This window comes from Callospermophilus lateralis, chromosome 9 (assembly GCF_048772815.1).
Source record: "Callospermophilus lateralis isolate mCalLat2 chromosome 9, mCalLat2.hap1, whole genome shotgun sequence".
Lineage (NCBI taxonomy): Eukaryota > Metazoa > Chordata > Mammalia > Rodentia > Sciuridae > Callospermophilus > Callospermophilus lateralis.
Genome location: NC_135313.1, coordinates 29,601,463 through 29,618,431, shown reverse-complemented (window position 1 = coordinate 29,618,431; position 16,969 = coordinate 29,601,463). Strand labels below are relative to the sequence as shown.

Here is a 16,969-nt window from a genome sequence, read left to right as displayed (position 1 = left end):
TAAGGTTTATTGATTTTCCTGTAGTGATTCAGTGAGTCGGCAGAGAATAGGAAATAAAACCAATTTCCTGGCATCATTTCCCATGCACACAACCCCTTACCTTGCAATGCCTAGACTGGAAGCCAAGAATCCATCTCAGGGAATTTGATCAGAAAACATATGAAGGGTGATTCTAAAACCACAGAAGCATTGAGAAAGTCATAAAGATGTATAATATATGATAGCATTTATCAGCTATAAATAGGGGCGCTACAGGGAGAAAAATAGAGACCTTGTAAATCCATTGGGTCAGGAGAAATAGAAACTGCTTAATATTTCATTAAAAATGGATTTTCATAAATTGCACTTGGATATCTTTGGGCAAAAGACAGTAGGTAAGGCCTAAGGCATTGTTATTCATTGTTCTTGGTTATTAATAATTTGAACTGTTATTGAACCAACACATCAACAAGGTGTATTCTCCCTGTGAATGGGGCACTCACCACATGTTGTGGGCACTATTTGAAGTGTATTTTAAAAAAAAATCCTCTGCACTTGTCCACAAAATCTCTTTAACTATAAGGGACAATGAATGCCTTTTCACAAAGAAGATTCCCTTGGAGGAGTTCATGAAAACTCTTGTGAAGAAAGGCTTAGAATCTAGCAGCCAGAAAGAACCTGACAAATCAATGCATGCAATCCCCCCATTTAGTAAAGAAGGAAATTGGGGACCCCCAAGGAAGTAGAGATATTTGCCTACCTTCTGAGCCAATTAGTAACAGAACTTGGCTCCTTCTGTTGATTCAGCAGTGGGTCTTGTTTTGTTTCGTCCACTTTACCACACTCAGAGTGAGAGATGCGTAGAAATTTTAAGGAAGATGGTAGGTGCTGAGGATATAGCTTAGTGGTACAGTGCCTGCCGAGCATGCATGAGGCCCTGGGTTCAAACCCCAGTACTGCTGGGGCAGTGGGGATGATGCTCCTTCAACAAAGAACCTGGAGCATAGAGAACATATACAAGCACAAAGTCAAGAACAAATAAGAGACCAGTAAGGAACCAGACTCACAACATGCAGGATAATTTGAGGCCAAGTTGAAAAGAATCTTCATGTGATTCCAGGGGTGGGAGAAGAGGGAGCAAAAGAACAGCAGAATAAAGTTCCGTGTAAGCCACAGGCAGACGGCCTAGAGATCAACCATAATGCTTGCCTCCTTCCTGACTGATGCCACTGTGGGTGGAGATTGAGGGGATTCACCCAAAAACTGGGACCCATGCATCCATGGGAAGATCAGCTCCTCCCCAGCAGGTGTACCCCCATGTTCACATGCAACCCCATTGGCACCCACACCACTTTACCAAAGATGCTCCAGATACCCAGTCATTCCCTTACGAAAGGAGAAAAGAAAGGGTTTCTTGGCGTTGTCTGCCAAAGCTGAGGAATGAAGGGGTCAGATCAGATAAAACTGGATATTAAAAACACATAAGACATGCTGTGTTTCTAAACCGTACCAGCATGGTGTGTATGCTGTGGATTGGTGGCTGTGTGCAAGTTCAAATCCACTCAGCTCTCCAAGGATATATTCACGTGGCAAATAAAGCTATTTCCCCCACATGAACTCCTTAGAATCTCCTGCTGGAAGCCTCATGCCCATCACCATCACCGTCCACAGGGAGCATCCAGAGCCCCCCCAGCCCCCCCGCTGCTCACAGCACCCGTCTGAAATCAGCAAAGAGCTGCATTTGCTTCTTTCTTGCCAAAGCAAAGCAAAACAAACAAAAGCCTCTGTCTCATGCTGAATTCTGGGAGAACTGATTCATCTCTTTTCCTTGGAATCCGTTCCTCCATCCTTCTCCTCAAAGCCGGGAACCCTTTGTCAGCATAAAGTCAGCAAGAAACAAGAATATGGCAAGACCAGGACTTTCCTTGGTGCTGGTGCTCCTCTTGTTTTGGGTCCCTCTCTGAGATTAGGGTTGCAGAGGGTCAAGGACCTCTCCGCTCTAGCCTTCTCCCAGGTAAACAGCTCCACCCCTTTTCTCTATTTCCTTGGCCCTTCTCCCTTCTTCTCGCTCCTCCTAATCCTCAATCACTGTACAGGAAGCAGCAAAATTGAACCTGGGTGAGAGGAACGGTCACCAGTTCTTCCTGTGTGCTCCCCGAGTCATCAAGACAGCAGAAGGGGGAACAGGCAGCCTTAGGATCCAGAGTGCGAGGACTCCCCCCTCCCCCCAGGGAGCAAGGGAGCAGCAAGCTCGGTGGGCTGAGTGGCAGCCCCTCAGATTTGGTGGACCTAGCACCAAGAACTAGAGTTTAAACAGAAGTAGGCTGATGCCCTTCTTTATTTTTCTGGAATAAGCCACTTCCTTTCATTTGGTTGCAAATATACCATCATGGTGTATTATTAAGTATAAGCTTGCAAATGGTGGGGTTCACAGGACATGGAGAAGAAAGGACTATGTTGGTAACTGCCTGTAAATGTCTGTGCTTTCCTTTGCTGTCACTCTAAACCGTTCTATGATGGGATTATAAACTCACACTGGGGCCACATCACTGGACAGCGATTTTACTTCCATTCAGCCCGTGATTGGGGACCTTAAAGGCTCCATGACTCCTAGCTACCAGCATGAATGCTGCAAATTTATTTAAAGACATAAAAGTCAACCTAAGAAAAAGCTTAAAAGCTTTGGATTCAGACAAGCATCTCTGAGCCTAGGTTTCCTCATCAATAAAGTGGAGATTATAATACTTTGCTTCCTGGAGTGTTGCTGACACAACTATGTTTACATAGTGCCTGGCTCAAAAGCATTCAAATATACTATTTTCCCATTCCTCTGTCCCAGTCCTGTTGGTACCCCAAATTCCTAGCATGTCCTGGTCATCAGGACACATCTAGTTGCCCTGCACAGGAGAAGGTGCTTCTTGAGGCAGAGTTGGCCATAAGCAAATTTACAGGGTCCCTGGGTTATTACAGTTGTGACAGTCATGATTTAGAAATGATGTTTGGTTAGCTGGTTTTTCCCTTCCCCCTTATTCAGGGAAACCAAGAGAAACTCACATATACTTGCTCCAGTTACTTTTTTTTTTTTTTAAATGGAGAGCACAAAAAAAGCATAAGGTCCATATGGCAGTTATTGATTTGGGCCATCTGGTAAGCCAGGACTTGCGTCTACCATGTTGGATCAGAAACTACTCCAAAAAGCCTTTCCTCCCATAAGAGACGTATTGGTCAGCTGGGGACAGGGATGGATTTCATGACAGGGTAGGGACTAGAGTAAGAGGAAGCTGGAGCAGGACTCTGAGGGACCACCTGCAACCATGACCTACAACAAAGACCAGAGAGATGCAAGAAAGTATTGACTAACCCAGGGGCCTTGGCAGTAGACCCGGCCCCCTCACCCACTCTCTCAGGCATGGAGTGGGAAAGTGTCTAAGTAACCATCAAAAAAAAAAAAATGTGAAACACTTTATAATTACAAAATTCCCTGCAAATATTCCTGTAAGCCTACACCAGGAGGAAGAGGGACTGTCAAATCCAAGCTGGAGAGTGATTTTAATAGATACTCTAATTTTTTCTTTCTTAGCTTCTGAAGTATTTTCTCTGACAAGTTCCTTCCTCTGCTTGCTTTCAGCCCAGAGACAAAATTTCCCTTCCCTCTGAATGTTTTTGTGAAGACTATTCATTGTTTTCCAAGTTGGAGCAGTGTGAGAAATTAATTTTTTTTTCATGGTGTTGTAAAATAAACCCACAACAAGAAACCTCATGGTTACTTTAGACTTGAGGGAAATAAAATTCAACAGAACTTTTCAACCCACTTCAAAGCCTGTTCGGGTGGCTACATTGCCAACCAGGATCTCAGGAACTTACTTTGGTGTCTTCTGTTGCAGGTGTTCCAAGCCAACAATGATGCCACCGAGGTCGTTCTGAACAAACTCCACATGCCGCTGTTAACGAGGTTCATCCGGATCCGTCCGCAGACCTGGCACTCGGGCATCGCGCTCCGACTGGAGCTCTTCGGCTGCCGGGTCACAGGTGAGGTGGGGACTCCATCATTCACCAATCCTGGGTTCTGCTCCCTGTTTCAGAAACTGTATGATTGTATCACAAGACTGTCCTGGAGGCTTGGTTTGAGGACGCAAGTCCTATAAGCCTTCATCTTTTTATTCATTCACTCATCCAATATATTTTCCTTAAGCATCTACTAGCTAAAACTCCTAGGAGCCAGGTTTAATTCTCATCTAAAATAGATTATCTTTTATCATCCTTATAACGATTTTGTGAGGTAGATGTTATTATTATCGATTTATAGATAAGGAAACCAATAGATAAAGAGCTTGATCACTCAACCAGTAAATGGTAGAGCCAGGGTTTGACTCTGGGCAATTTGAATCCAAAGCCTCTGCTCTCAAATAGTTCTCTGTGCGGCCTCAAGCCGGGGCCAAGAGCTACACAGACCCAGTTCTGTGTGTCTATTGTGGATGAGTTAGGCAGATATTAATAAGCAAGCAAACCTAAGAATAGATGTAAAATTAAAACTAGGATAAACTACGTTTCCCAAATTATGTTTGGAAATATGGGCTTATGGGATTTGACCCAACCCAGGGGGCCTAGGAGGACTTCCTTCAGGAGTTGATGATTGAGGTCAGAGGTCAGAGGGCAGAGGGCAGACAGGCATTACCTGGTGAAGAAGGGAGGGTAGGTATCCCTGGCAGTGGTCACAGGTTGCTCAGTGGCACTGTGTGGTGAGAAGGACCAAAAGAGAAAGGGGGCATGGAGGGTATATGTGAAGGAAAAAACAGGTGCTCACATGGGCTAAAACCCAAGCGGTACAGATTGGAAAAGGCCAGAGTGCTATCTGGATGTCTTTGGGAAGTTGATACAGTGGTCTGGGTAAAACACCATGGTGGCTAGACCAGCACCAGCCATTTAGTGACAGCCCAATCCTCTTGTCTTATGGACGCCCCCCAAAGCAGGCAAGCTGCCTCTTTGACCTGAAAGGGTCTTCAGTGTACATCCACCCACCTGCCTGCCCCCAGGTCATTCCAGCTCTGACAGGGAGTATTCCAGGGTGTGGCCCTGTGTGGGCATTCTGGTTTAAACTCCTTGCAGTAGTACAGCCTCTGTGTCATTCCTGTCCCTTCCTTGTACATTATCTTGCCCACTCTTCCTAACAGCCCTATGAGGTGAGTGGGGCAGGTGCTGATGTAGAAACCAAGGCTCAAAGAAACAAACAGCTTGACCCAAACCACCCAACGACAGGTGGTTCCTGTGCCCACATTTCCTCAACACAAATTCTCTGCTCTTAACACCTTTACAGAAAGATCTGGCTTCCTTCTCCTGGAAGCTAGCTGTTCCCCCTGATCCTGCACAGAAAGCTGTCTTCTGATCCTTTGTGTTGGTGTTCCAGGCCAGCAAAGGCTAATTAGCAAGGATTTAGTGAAGGTTCACTTTCTGGACGATTGAAAAGAAGGAACCCGTGAATTTGGAAAAGGGAGGCAACTTGAAGGATCTTTTGTTTTTTAATCTGTTCAGTTTTCATAAGTTTAATATACATTTGCTGTTGCCCTGCCCAACACCACGATTCATATATTTTGCACTCACTCATTCACTCCACAAAGGCTGTGTGTGAGGCCACACACTGGGTCCTGCAGTTAGAGAAGTGAGGAAAACAAATGAGGTCTCTAGCATCATGGAGCCTTAGGGTTAGTAGACAGGATAGAAAAAAATGCAAGTATGTGTCCTTATAAGCAAAGATGTATATGGGGGAAAGAACAGGATGTTCTGAGAAGGAACAACTGAGAAGACTTAATTTACATGCATTCAAAGATTGGGGATGGCCTTTCTGAGAATATGACACTCATGCATTGGGGTGAGTAAAGGGTACCTAGTGAAGACTGAGGGGAAGGGCTCTAAGGTAGTAGGAACAGCCTCGGGCAGTAGAGAGCTTCCATACACATGTGGAAGTAAAGTTCTGATACTGATCCCAGGAATGTTTCCATCTAGTCAGCAAAATGATCATCTAAGAAAGAAGAAGTCAATGTTTTGCTGAGGTCCCCTGTGCTCATGGTGCTTGAGAGAGTCAGAAGGGACTAGTGGCTTGGAAAGGATGCACCGATGTGCACTCTGAGAAGCCTTGGCCAAAGCCATAAATACAAACAGCTACCAGCTATCAGATACTTAAATATGCCAGGCACTGTCCTCGGGGCTGCTACATGATGATGAACAGAATCCTCGCAATAACCCCCAAGAAATAGGTGTGACTCTTACCTCCCCTTTCAAAATGGGAAAACTGAGGCAACAGAACAATTAAAAAATTATCCAAGGATGTCAGTTAGTAGGTAGCAGAGTGAGCACAAACCCAGGCAGTCTGGCTCCAAGTTCAGGCTTTGAGTCACACTGTGCTATAGGACCTCAGAATGCAGAGAAATCAGTGCTGATCCAAACAAAGTATTTGAGTGGGCTTCTTTGGCAGCTCCCTACTAATAGGAGGATAGTCTTCAGTTTGTGCGGGTCAGCCATGACCTCCATTTTCTCTCCACAGATGCCCCTTGTTCCAACATGCTGGGGATGCTCTCAGGCCTCATCGCAGACTCCCAAATCTCTGCCTCCTCCACCCGCGAATACCTCTGGAGCCCCAGCGCTGCCCGCCTGGTCAGCAGCCGCTCGGGCTGGTTCCCTCGAATCCCTCAGGCACAGCCAGGTGAGGAGTGGCTTCAGGTGGACCTGGGAGCACCCAAGACAGTGAAAGGCATCATCATCCAGGGAGCCCGTGGAGGAGACAGCATCACAGCAGTGGAAGCCAGGGCATTTGTGCGAAAGTTCAAGGTCTCCTACAGCCTAAACGGCAAGGACTGGGAATACATCCAGGACCCCAGAACCCAGCAGCCAAAGGTAGGCCATCCTGGGAGGACTCTGTAGCATTCCCCAAATAGGGAGGCTAAGTGGGGTGCAGGGAGTTGGGGGTGCTGATTTCTCATCCAACAGCCATCATCAAACCTCTGCAATCCAATAATGCAAATATTGAGAGATTACTTTTTGCCAGTCATAGTGTGTATTACCTTATTTAGATTCTCTTAACCCCACAGGCTCTCTACAAGGACAATCCTTCCATTGACCCATTTTAGAGATGATGAAACTGAGGCTTTGTCTCCTACCTGGGGTCACACAGTTTACCTGTGTCCAAGCCCACAATTCAGAAACTATAAGTCTGACTCAAATCCAAACACCTAGCCCTACTCACACTACCTGTTTATAAAGTTCAACACCCTTCACACCCTCCGTCAGATGGAGTTTCCTTGAAATTGGCCAGACACCTCAAGAGGATGTGGTTGCTGGAAGCCAAACTATAGAAACTAGGGATTTACTTCCAAAAATAACTGTTTTTTTAAAAAAAAAAAAAAAACATTGCTACACTCCTTTGTATTTTCCTAGTTTTAACTGCTTAGCTCTTTCCTGCCCCTCATATTGAGACAAGGAAGAACAGAGAGAAATTTACTCCAGGCCAGAAGTTCAGGCCAGATAGCCCACCCACTGCCATCAGAGAGGCGAAGGCCGGGAGAGAACATCTTGCCTCTGTCCTTCTTCAGATTCATCTCTTGCTCTGATCCTCCCTTCTGCGTTATCCTCATTTTCCTCAGAAGAGCAGGGCCCCTAAAAAAGAAAGTCATATTACATGTCTCTGGACAGCTTCCTCTTTGAAGAAAATGTTTCCATTCTGAATGTCAAGGCCAGGCCTGGTTTGGAGGTTTTGCAATGCTGGTATCAGCTCCCGACTCACAATTTCAGAGGTTTGGAAAAACTCTGGGTTTGGTAACTGGAGACTTCAGTGGATGGAGAGGTTGAACCACAGGCTTCCCCAGGGACAGCTGACCCTGGCTTTTCTTGTAAAAGGAGGTGATCTTGGCCAGGGTCAGGGTCTGGCTTCCCTGAGATAGGGCCCCCCTTCGGGAACTTTGGACCTCGAGCACCCTGCAGCAAGGGTGGTCCAGCAACAGCACTCCTGGAGGCTACTCAGCTCCTCACCGCCCCAACACCTGCCCTTCCCCTAGAGGAGGGACCCCAAGGTAGCTCTGGATTGGGGTCCCACCCAACCTCAACCAGGGCTGCCCACCTCCATCGCTTTTCTCCATCAGGGTGCTAGGTGAGGTCTCTGGATAGAATTATGTCTGCTAAACAAAGGTTTGGGCAGTGTGTGACCAGGAGACATTGGAGTAGTCGTTTTGCCTTCGGGCTCTCAGTGAACTGCTGGTCAGCAGAGGCTTCCTAAGTCTAGACTTTCATGCATTAGAGAAAAGGCTATCTTTTCTCTCTGACCAAGTTCAGCTTCAAACCCATTTGGAGCCTTATTCTTTCCCGAATCCTCAGTGTCCAGCCCAGGAAAATAGATATCACTTGACAATTGCCACTTTTATCTGCTCCCCATATTCTGTATTTATGGGTCCCTCATTTTCTCATAAATGAGGAAAGTGCTTTGGTCTGAAAATGAAGCTCCTGTAAGTCATAATGTCCCATGAACCAACCACGAACTGCCTTCGGGGTTGGTTGTGGTGGGGGAGAGGGTGAGCAGGGAGAGGTCCCACACCAGAAGATCTGATGGCTTGTCTCCCGGCAGCTGTTTGAAGGGAACATGCACTACGACACCCCTGACATCCGAAGGTTCGACCCCGTTCCAGCCCAGTATGTGAGGGTGTACCCAGAGAGGTGGTCTCCAGCGGGCATTGGCATGCGGCTGGAGGTGCTGGGCTGTGACTGGACAGGTAAGGCTGCTTTCCTCCGCGGTCTCACTTACCTGGTTTTGTGACCCTGGTATCTCAGAATGCCTTGGAAGGGGGTGGCGGGGCCAGCCATCCCTGGTGAAGCTCTACGAACTGGGAACCCTGCCACCCCATCCCCTGCCATGCGCTCAGACCACCTCTGGATTGGGATGGTTTCTCAAGGGATGTGTTTGCCTTTTTAAGGGATCATTTCAGTTCTCCAACCCGAGTCTCGCACAAACAAGTCATAACCACACACCTCCCACCCAAATTCAATTAGACCCTGCCTCTTCAGGCCAGAGGGCTGTGGCTGTTGATTTAGGGCAGAAAAAATACTCTCATGATAATAAAGTAATCGGTTTATGTCTGAATCTGGCCTCCAGATGTCAGTGGCTAAAAGACGGCGTTTTCATTTCAGAGCCACATCTGTAAAAGGCATTTATTTGCTCAGAAGGGACCCTGTTGCAGGGCAGCCTATGGGAACTCTTCCCAGAGTGCAGCCTGAGTGTTGCTCATTCCTGTCCCCGTCAGGTGGCACAGGCCCAGGGCAGTACTTCTAACTCTTCCTCTGAGGGTGAGGCCTGCTGAGCTCACCCACCCTTCCTTGTTTCCAAGGCAGGGCTCTACCCTTCTGAGTCAGACCCCACCTCCCCTGCAGGCACTGGCCCCGCTCCCTCCACAGAGCTGGCACTAGATCTCACACAGCGCTCACTCACTGTCTGCCACAATGAACTTGAAGGAGCCACCTGGGGCTCGGGACCCAACCCAGTGCAGGCAGGAGCAGCCAGCAGGCTGAGCTGTCCTGCCCCTCCCTACCAGGGCCCCAGGTATCCCCATTTTCCTGTCTGTGCCCTGCCTGTCACCAGCTCTCCCAGCAGGATGGCATGAAGGATTAATAAGGGCATGTCAGAGAAGTGCTTTTGGCTCCCAGGGAGAAAAGTGCTGCCTTTACACCCGCTACAAGGGCACTGAGGAGCCCCGTTGAGGTGTGCCCAAGTTAGCCTCTGTCACCTGGGAACTGCAGGCAACCCCAACAGATACATCCTGGTAGAAAGACACTTACTCTCCCTTTTGTAAGGACGAAGCCCAGGTTTCTGCAGCCTGCTCCACCTGCACAGGTGTTGAAAAATCCCACCTCCAGCAAAAGCCAGCTTCATTTACAGCTGCCTGAGAATCAGAAGTTAGTGTTGTGGAGGATCCAGGAGCTTCAGGCTAGTGGCTTCCAAATGTGTTTGAGCATGATTCTCAATTTAAAATAAATCTCTATCACAGCCCTCCTCACATACGAGCACGCACATCCATGTGCACACGTGAATGATAGTGTGTGGTTGAATGCTTGCACCCCAGAGGTAGAGTGCCAATGTCGAGTCCTTCCGCTCTGCTGTCTCTGCTGGCTGCATAGCTGTGGACAAGTGACTTAGTCTCTCAACCGGCAAACAGGGATACAATAGTCTATCTATACCCCTTGAATTGTTCTGAGGATTACAAGATTGCTACCTGGCACCAAGCAAACCTTTCCTAGGTAAATGTAACTGAAGCAGAAGGTTCCCAAAGCAGTGCTATCCTTACTAGGTGAGTGCACTCTGAAATTTTATAGCTCAGATTTTAAAAATGCTGGTCATGACCCATTAAATTCATTCTGTGATCTAATGAGGAGTGTGACCCTTGGATTGAAAAATAAATCACAGAGCTAAACCAAGCCCCCTTTTACAAACAGGGAAACTGAGCCCCAGAGAGAGGAAGCCACTTGTCAGAGGTCACTCAGCTTCCTGGGGGGCCAGTCCTCTGTCCCTCTGAGCCTGTTCTCTCCCAGTCAGGCCCTGCTTTCTGGCCAGCTGGACAGTTGCTAATGACCTCCTCCCCTGATTGTCCTCCCAACCCCAACCTGCCCCAAATTGCACTAGTGATGGTTAGCAACAGGTTTCCCATTTCAAAGCCCTGCCTGGCCCTTGGAAGATCAGAGTTGAGGCGTGTTACCCTGTGCTCGGCCTACTTCCCTTTGAAGTCTCTGACATCTGGCTTCAATTTGGGGAAACGCTGCCGTTTGATGGGCAGTTACCTTGGAGCGCCCAGTACAAACACGGTAGGCACGAAGACCGGTGCGATTTCTTCACTTTCATTCCACACCCTGCCCTCTCGTTGCCCCACTGGCACCCAGCGCCCCTGGGTTTCAGTTTATCTCCACCAGTCAGTTGACCCATTTTGCTGCCTAACATTTTCAGAATCCGTTCTTGGGTCATGTGGCTTTTCCTCTTTTGTAGACTTTTCCAATTTCCATCTGTTTCAGTAACTCACTCTTGGTTCTTTCTCCCCCAAAAGGATAACAGAAAAAAAAATAATGGGCTGGGTTGAGCTGCTGAAGCTAAATAATTTGACAGCGCTGCTTCACCTGTTAGTGTGTTTGTTTGTGTTCCAAATGTTTACTCCTGGCCTTGCCGCCCACAGCTGGCTTTACAATTGAGTTTGAGATTCTATGACACAGTGACAAATTTGAACTTACAAATTAGGACGCTTCGAGGTTATTTGCTATTTACTTTGAGCAAGAGGCAGACAAGGCAAAGGGACGTCTGAAAGGTTATGTGCGTAGTATTTAATAGCAGAAAGGTGGGAAGTCGACCGTGAAAAAAGCTATTCAGCGTATTTAGCAATTTCCTTCAGCTCCTGGCTTTATTAAATGGTATCCTGAAGGGTGCCTGACAAAGGCGCCTAATCACCTACAGTAGTGCAAAGGAGCATGTGTAGAAATGGGAGGAACGATTTATTGGCTTCTTCCGGGCACCTTGTTGGAGGGCAGCTCTGAGATGAAGATACCACCCTGCGACACTTGGGCTTGAGCACCAGTTTCCAAAACTCTTTCCACCCCACCCAGGGCCTGACTCATAGCTCCATTCATTTCCCAAATGGTTGCTGAATGAATGACTGGCATGAGCAAATAAACAAGCAAATCAATGGAGGAGTGAATCACCTAGAGCCCAGGTCAAAACCAACTGCCTGCAGCCAGGTCAGGCCTCGCCCCTTATTATAGCATTTTAAATGTGTTGCCAACATTTACAAGCCTGGAGATTTTACATGGGGATTTTTGACTTCTTATGGGGTGGGGGCGACTTGGGGTTTGAGGGACTTGGCCACACTGGGTCACCTCCTCCCCAGGCCTCAATCTGCTGGAGCCAATCATGGAGTCACCTTTTCCACCTGGCATGCAAAGTCCCCCTGGCCACCATCTCCACCACCACTTACTCTCTTGCCATCCCCAGTCTGCTTCCCTCACTGACAGTGGCTGTTTAGATCCCAGAAACCCTTGAATTTGCCACACCCTGACCCAAGGGCACAGCCCAAGTTACTTTCTCCAAATCAAATCTGAGTTTCTTGAAGTCCATATTCTCATCCGTCTGGTTTTGTGCAAACATGAACACAACATTGGATCACACTGCCCAAGGTGCCCAAGTGTTGGGTTTCTCTTATGACTTTGGGATAGTGCTCCTGACTACACTGTTACAGGTGACCCCATAGGTCAGAGTGTTTTGTAGAATTAGCTTTCTGAAAAGTCTCCTCTGATGGAGAGGAGGCCTTTTGTACTGGCCTTGGGGCCTTGGTGTAGAGTCAAGGGCATGGATTTGTGCCTGTGCCTCTGTCACAGCTGCTTCTGCAGCTCTAGATAGTTCTCATTTGACTCAGGCCATGCTCCTGGCCTGTCAACAGCAAACACAGGTGACTTTAATGTTTTTTGCACATGTGGGCATCTTCACTTTCCTTCTCAAAAGCCCACACTTAGGAAAGAGTTTGGGGCCATCTTTGGGGCATTTCAGGGCAAACTGCTTTAACGTTCTCATCCTTTGCCTTTGCACAGACTCAAAGCCAACAGTAGAGACTCTAGGACCCACCATGAAGATCGAAGAGACCACCACCCCCTATCCCATTGACGAGGAGGCCACAGAGTGTGGGGAGAACTGCAGCTTTGAGGATGGTAAGGATCAGGGTGGGTGTCGTATTGCATCTGGGATGGACCTTTCAGATTGGGCTGGTCTGTGACTGGGCAAGGGCTTGGGGTGTCCTGGGTCAGAGATCCAGAGAGTCTTAGGGGAGGGGTTAGGGAGGTACAACTTCTAAAAGGCCTCAAACAGTGAATCAAAAGCATTAGATATTGTAACCAGTAACTAAAATCTTGAGTTTGACAGCCTTGATTCACAGTAATCAAGGTGAGAAACCATTGGTCATCAGCTAAGATAACATGCCTCCAAGGAAAACCTCCTAGGAGAAATCTCATGGTTAAGCCCTTACTACTGTGCTTCTAATATTAAAGGAAAGCAATTCCCAGCCTTAGAATTCATTAATCTGTGTCTCCGCAGTACAGTCAAGTGAAAACCTGACAGTCATCTGGGTGATGTCTCTGGAGCGTAGTAGTTGGGCTAATTCACCAGTTGACCATAACTTTATTGCATTTCCCTGTGTCTTTCATGACTCCTGGATTAAGAAGGTGGTATAACAGGGATGGTTCTACAAGGTAGTGTATCACATCCTCCATGATGGAGTGCAGGCCAGAGGCAGGGGCAGAAGTGTGAAGAGGCATCTTGAACCAGTTGTTCAAAACTCAGAGACCCTTGTTTTGGGATCATCTCTCCACAAGGGAAACCTGTATGCCTTTTATTTCATTTTCTAAGCAAATCCAAGTTAGACAAAATAGTAATTGGCTGAGCCCAAAAGTAAGTCACATTTTAAATCATACTGTAAAGGTCATCAAGTACTAGGACATTCCGAATAAATCACGTGTTTTGGGACACCTGGCATTTCTGGCTAGAATCTTGAGTTTGACAGCCTTGATTCACAGTAAATTACTGATCACCATTAAATGTTCATTAAACAAAACGAGGAGAGATTGGCAAAGAGACCCGGGAAAAAACATAAAGACATAGGTAGATGGTGAAATACACACACACAGCCATTTGATAGTATGAAGAACTGCACAGATCGGGGCGGTGGCGGGGGGTGGGGGGGATGGCTCCAAGAAAGGGCTACTAAGAAGAATGGGAGGAAAGCCAAAAATAAATGCTGAAGTTGTGTGACTGAAAAATGATAATTTAATACATATGCTTTAGGGAATGTGCTTTTGTATATCGTGTGGGTGGAGGACACTATTGGTCAGGGTTGGTTGAATACAGAATCCTGACATTTTAATGAACTTGTTTTTGTTTTATGAAGAGAAGAAGGAGACTTGGAGAATCTTCCAAGACATGTTTAAGACAGTTTGAGAGCCAAAAATGGGATGCATAGGGAGTTAATGTACGATATTAGATTCATAGAGTTAGCTTGATGGGGGCCCCAGGGTGGGGATTCTATCCAAATGACAATCCAAATTGAAAATTTAAGGGTTCTGCAGCAGATCTTCAGAAGTTTATTTTTAATATAATTTTGCCGTTTATAGTGGTTTGTTTGATTTGAGGTTACTTTGATGGTGCCTCCCTTCTCCTTTTTAGCAAAAGATCTTTTTGTGGAATTTGGTTCCTGAGATACAGTATGCATGTAAACATTAGAGAGGAATTATGGTATATTGAATTACTCTATATTTTTCAATGGAAAAATAGACATTCAGAAATTGTTGCGAGAAGGGGATGGTGAGGGCTAAGGGCCGACTTTTCCAAGCCACAGGTTGATGCTTCTATAATAGATTCCATGTGTTTCTTCTTGACTCAAGCTGACTTTGGCCAAGGGTGGGCAAACATTAAATATTCTCTCTTGGGAAGGGGAGGCACAAAAACAGAATCTACTGGTAATCTACCTCCTGCTCCTGAGGCCAGCAGCACCCTGTCCCCCTAGATACAAGCCCCCTCAGTCCCATGGTGAGCAATTTGTTTCTACCAGTTCTGTTTTTCCCTTTAGACTTCCTAACCTGCATTCTGAACCTTCCCCACGGAAATTCCTCTCTGGGAACCCTGGGAAGGGAAGTGAGAAGGCCAAAGACCCCACTTCCTCCCTGCTGCCAGCCTCAGCCAGCACTTTTCCGCTGTCTCTGCAGCCACTGCTGGCACAGATCCACATTTGGGTTCCCATTTCCTCTCTTTTCCCACCTCCACACAACCCTCACTTAATCATGTATTCGACACTCGCTCATATTAGGTTTTTGGAGTTGGCTGGAACCCCAAAGAAACCCTCTTGGATCAGTCTTCAGGCTGAGGCAGATGAACCTCCCGAGCAGACGGGTCAGGCCATTTGTGAAATCAATTCTTAGATTTCCACAAGGAAAGCATTCTCCACCTCCCCCTGGGATTCTAACCTTCCGGGACTTCACAATGTAAAATGATTTCTTCTCCTGGTCACCACGGAGCCGGGTGGCCTGCTGGTCTGGCCCCTTCATCTTGCTCCTAACTCGTTAAATTGCCCGCCTGGAGCTGCCAAACTGTCCTGGTCTTCTGAAATAAGAGATGCATCACCCAGAGGTGAAGGGTGGCAGACAAGCCCGCCTTGTTCCTGAGGCCACTTTCTTTTTCTCTGGCCAGAACCTCCCAGGCATTCCCGCCTCTCTGGATGCTAACTGGCTGCCCCACCATCTCTGAGAACCAGGTTGGCAGGAGATGAGATGCTACATTTGGGGAGCCAGCCTTCCACTGAGGCACTGGGGAGACATTCTTCTTTGGCATTTAGGGAACAGCAATTTTCACATTTGTCTGCTCTCCGAGGTAGACAGAAGAGGCTGATTAGAGCCTAAAGCCATTTGGTGGCCTCATTTATAATTGCTTACTATGGGAACCACTGGCAGACTTGGCTTTCATGCCTGGGAAGGATGAGACCAAAGCCTGACCCGAAAGCCAGCGATCGCCAAGATGAGTTAAATGAATAAGCAAAGGGAGCCACTTCTTTCTCTGCTCGGCAGGCAGGCCTTGCCAGCCATTTAAATAGCACCACTGTGGCTGTTCTCTGGACCCATTTCATTCGCCTTCCTTTGGGTTATTTTTTTCTCCCCCTTTAGACAAAGATTTGCAGCTCCCTTCAGGATTCAATTGCAACTTCGATTTCCCCGAGGAGCCCTGTGGTTGGATGTACGACCATGCCAAATGGCTCAGAAGCACCTGGACCAGCAGCTCCAGCCCCAGCGACCGGACATTTCCAGGTGAGCCAACTGAAGGCTGGGAGAGGAAGGATGTGAGGCCAACCTGCTGCATGCTTTCCAGCCCCAGCTTCCCCTGCAAGCTTCATCCCTTCCCACCACAGAGCCATTCTCTGTTCCTTGCCCACAAACCACCAGTCTTTGCTGCAGACGTCATCGCACAGACTAGTCGCTGGCTGGTTCCAGCCCTCACTTGTGATGACAGCACAGCCTGGCATCGGGGAAGGGGAGGGAGAGACCAGGATAAAAGAAAAAGAAAGAAGGAGCATTGGGAGGTCCCAGGAGAGGGGAGGAGTCATCCGGTGTCCTCGGTGTCCTCGTTCCCACAGCCAGCATGGCTGCCACCATCACAGAGCCTCTCCTGGTATGGTTCCCAAAGTGGCTCATTGGGAAGCCACTGGCCTTGACTCTGAGGGATACTCTGAGTATATCACCCCTTCTGGAATCTAGCAAGTCAAGGGACTGAAATGTTGCCACACCCTTGGGTGTCCCAGATGTGACACCGATGGGTGCATCAAGCAGAGCTGCCCGACACTTGGCAGGTTAAGTTCACCCTTTGGTTTCAGAGAGCCAGATGCCATCAGCCTTTCTAAACAGGGAATAGCAAGAGTTGTCTAACTTTTCCACCATTGAATGACTTCCTAGTGGCATTCCCGTCAACGTTTACAACTTTCCAAAGGCTGGGGGGGAGAAAAAGAATGTGCTTGTAATGTTTGCCGCTTTCGGTGGTATAAATATTCTTGCTGTACACTCAGTTCCAGCCACTGATACAGCATTGGAGGCAGAGTTTAGAGGCACAGGGTATGAGGGAGAGGTTTTCTACTGTAGAGTTGCTATGGCTATAAATTACCTGAGAAGCAAGAAACTGGCCAAATTGTATTAAAATAATTAGGAAGTGTGGTTTGGGGGATGTTTATTACCTTTTGTTTTTAATATGATTGATCGTAATTTTATGTGATTTCATTTATCATAATGATTACATTTAACTTCCTTGCAAAATTCCGGAAAATTTAACAAGGATCTCTCACTAACTGGTACACTTGATCCAGCACACAACTCATTATCTTTCCATTTTTCTACACCTCCAGCCTGGACTTAGACTTCTCTATAAGCATTTGAGAGGAAAGGGGTTAATTCTGGA

At 47.3% G+C, this 16,969-nt stretch overlaps 1 protein-coding gene across 2 annotated transcripts in view; it reads left to right on the top strand.

Moving 5' to 3' along the window:
- Positions 1-16,969, top strand: part of Nrp2 (neuropilin 2) — a 115,134-nt gene that overhangs the window by 54,153 nt on the left and 44,012 nt on the right. For both annotated transcript variants that reach the window (XM_076866675.2, XM_076866676.2), the window contains exons 8-12: positions 3,864-4,008; positions 6,518-6,867; positions 8,588-8,732; positions 12,577-12,693; positions 15,691-15,831. In XM_076866675.2, coding sequence (XP_076722790.2) covers positions 3,864-4,008; positions 6,518-6,867; positions 8,588-8,732; positions 12,577-12,693; positions 15,691-15,831 — 898 coding nt within the window. The remainder of the gene's footprint in view (positions 1-3,863; positions 4,009-6,517; positions 6,868-8,587; positions 8,733-12,576; positions 12,694-15,690; positions 15,832-16,969) is intronic.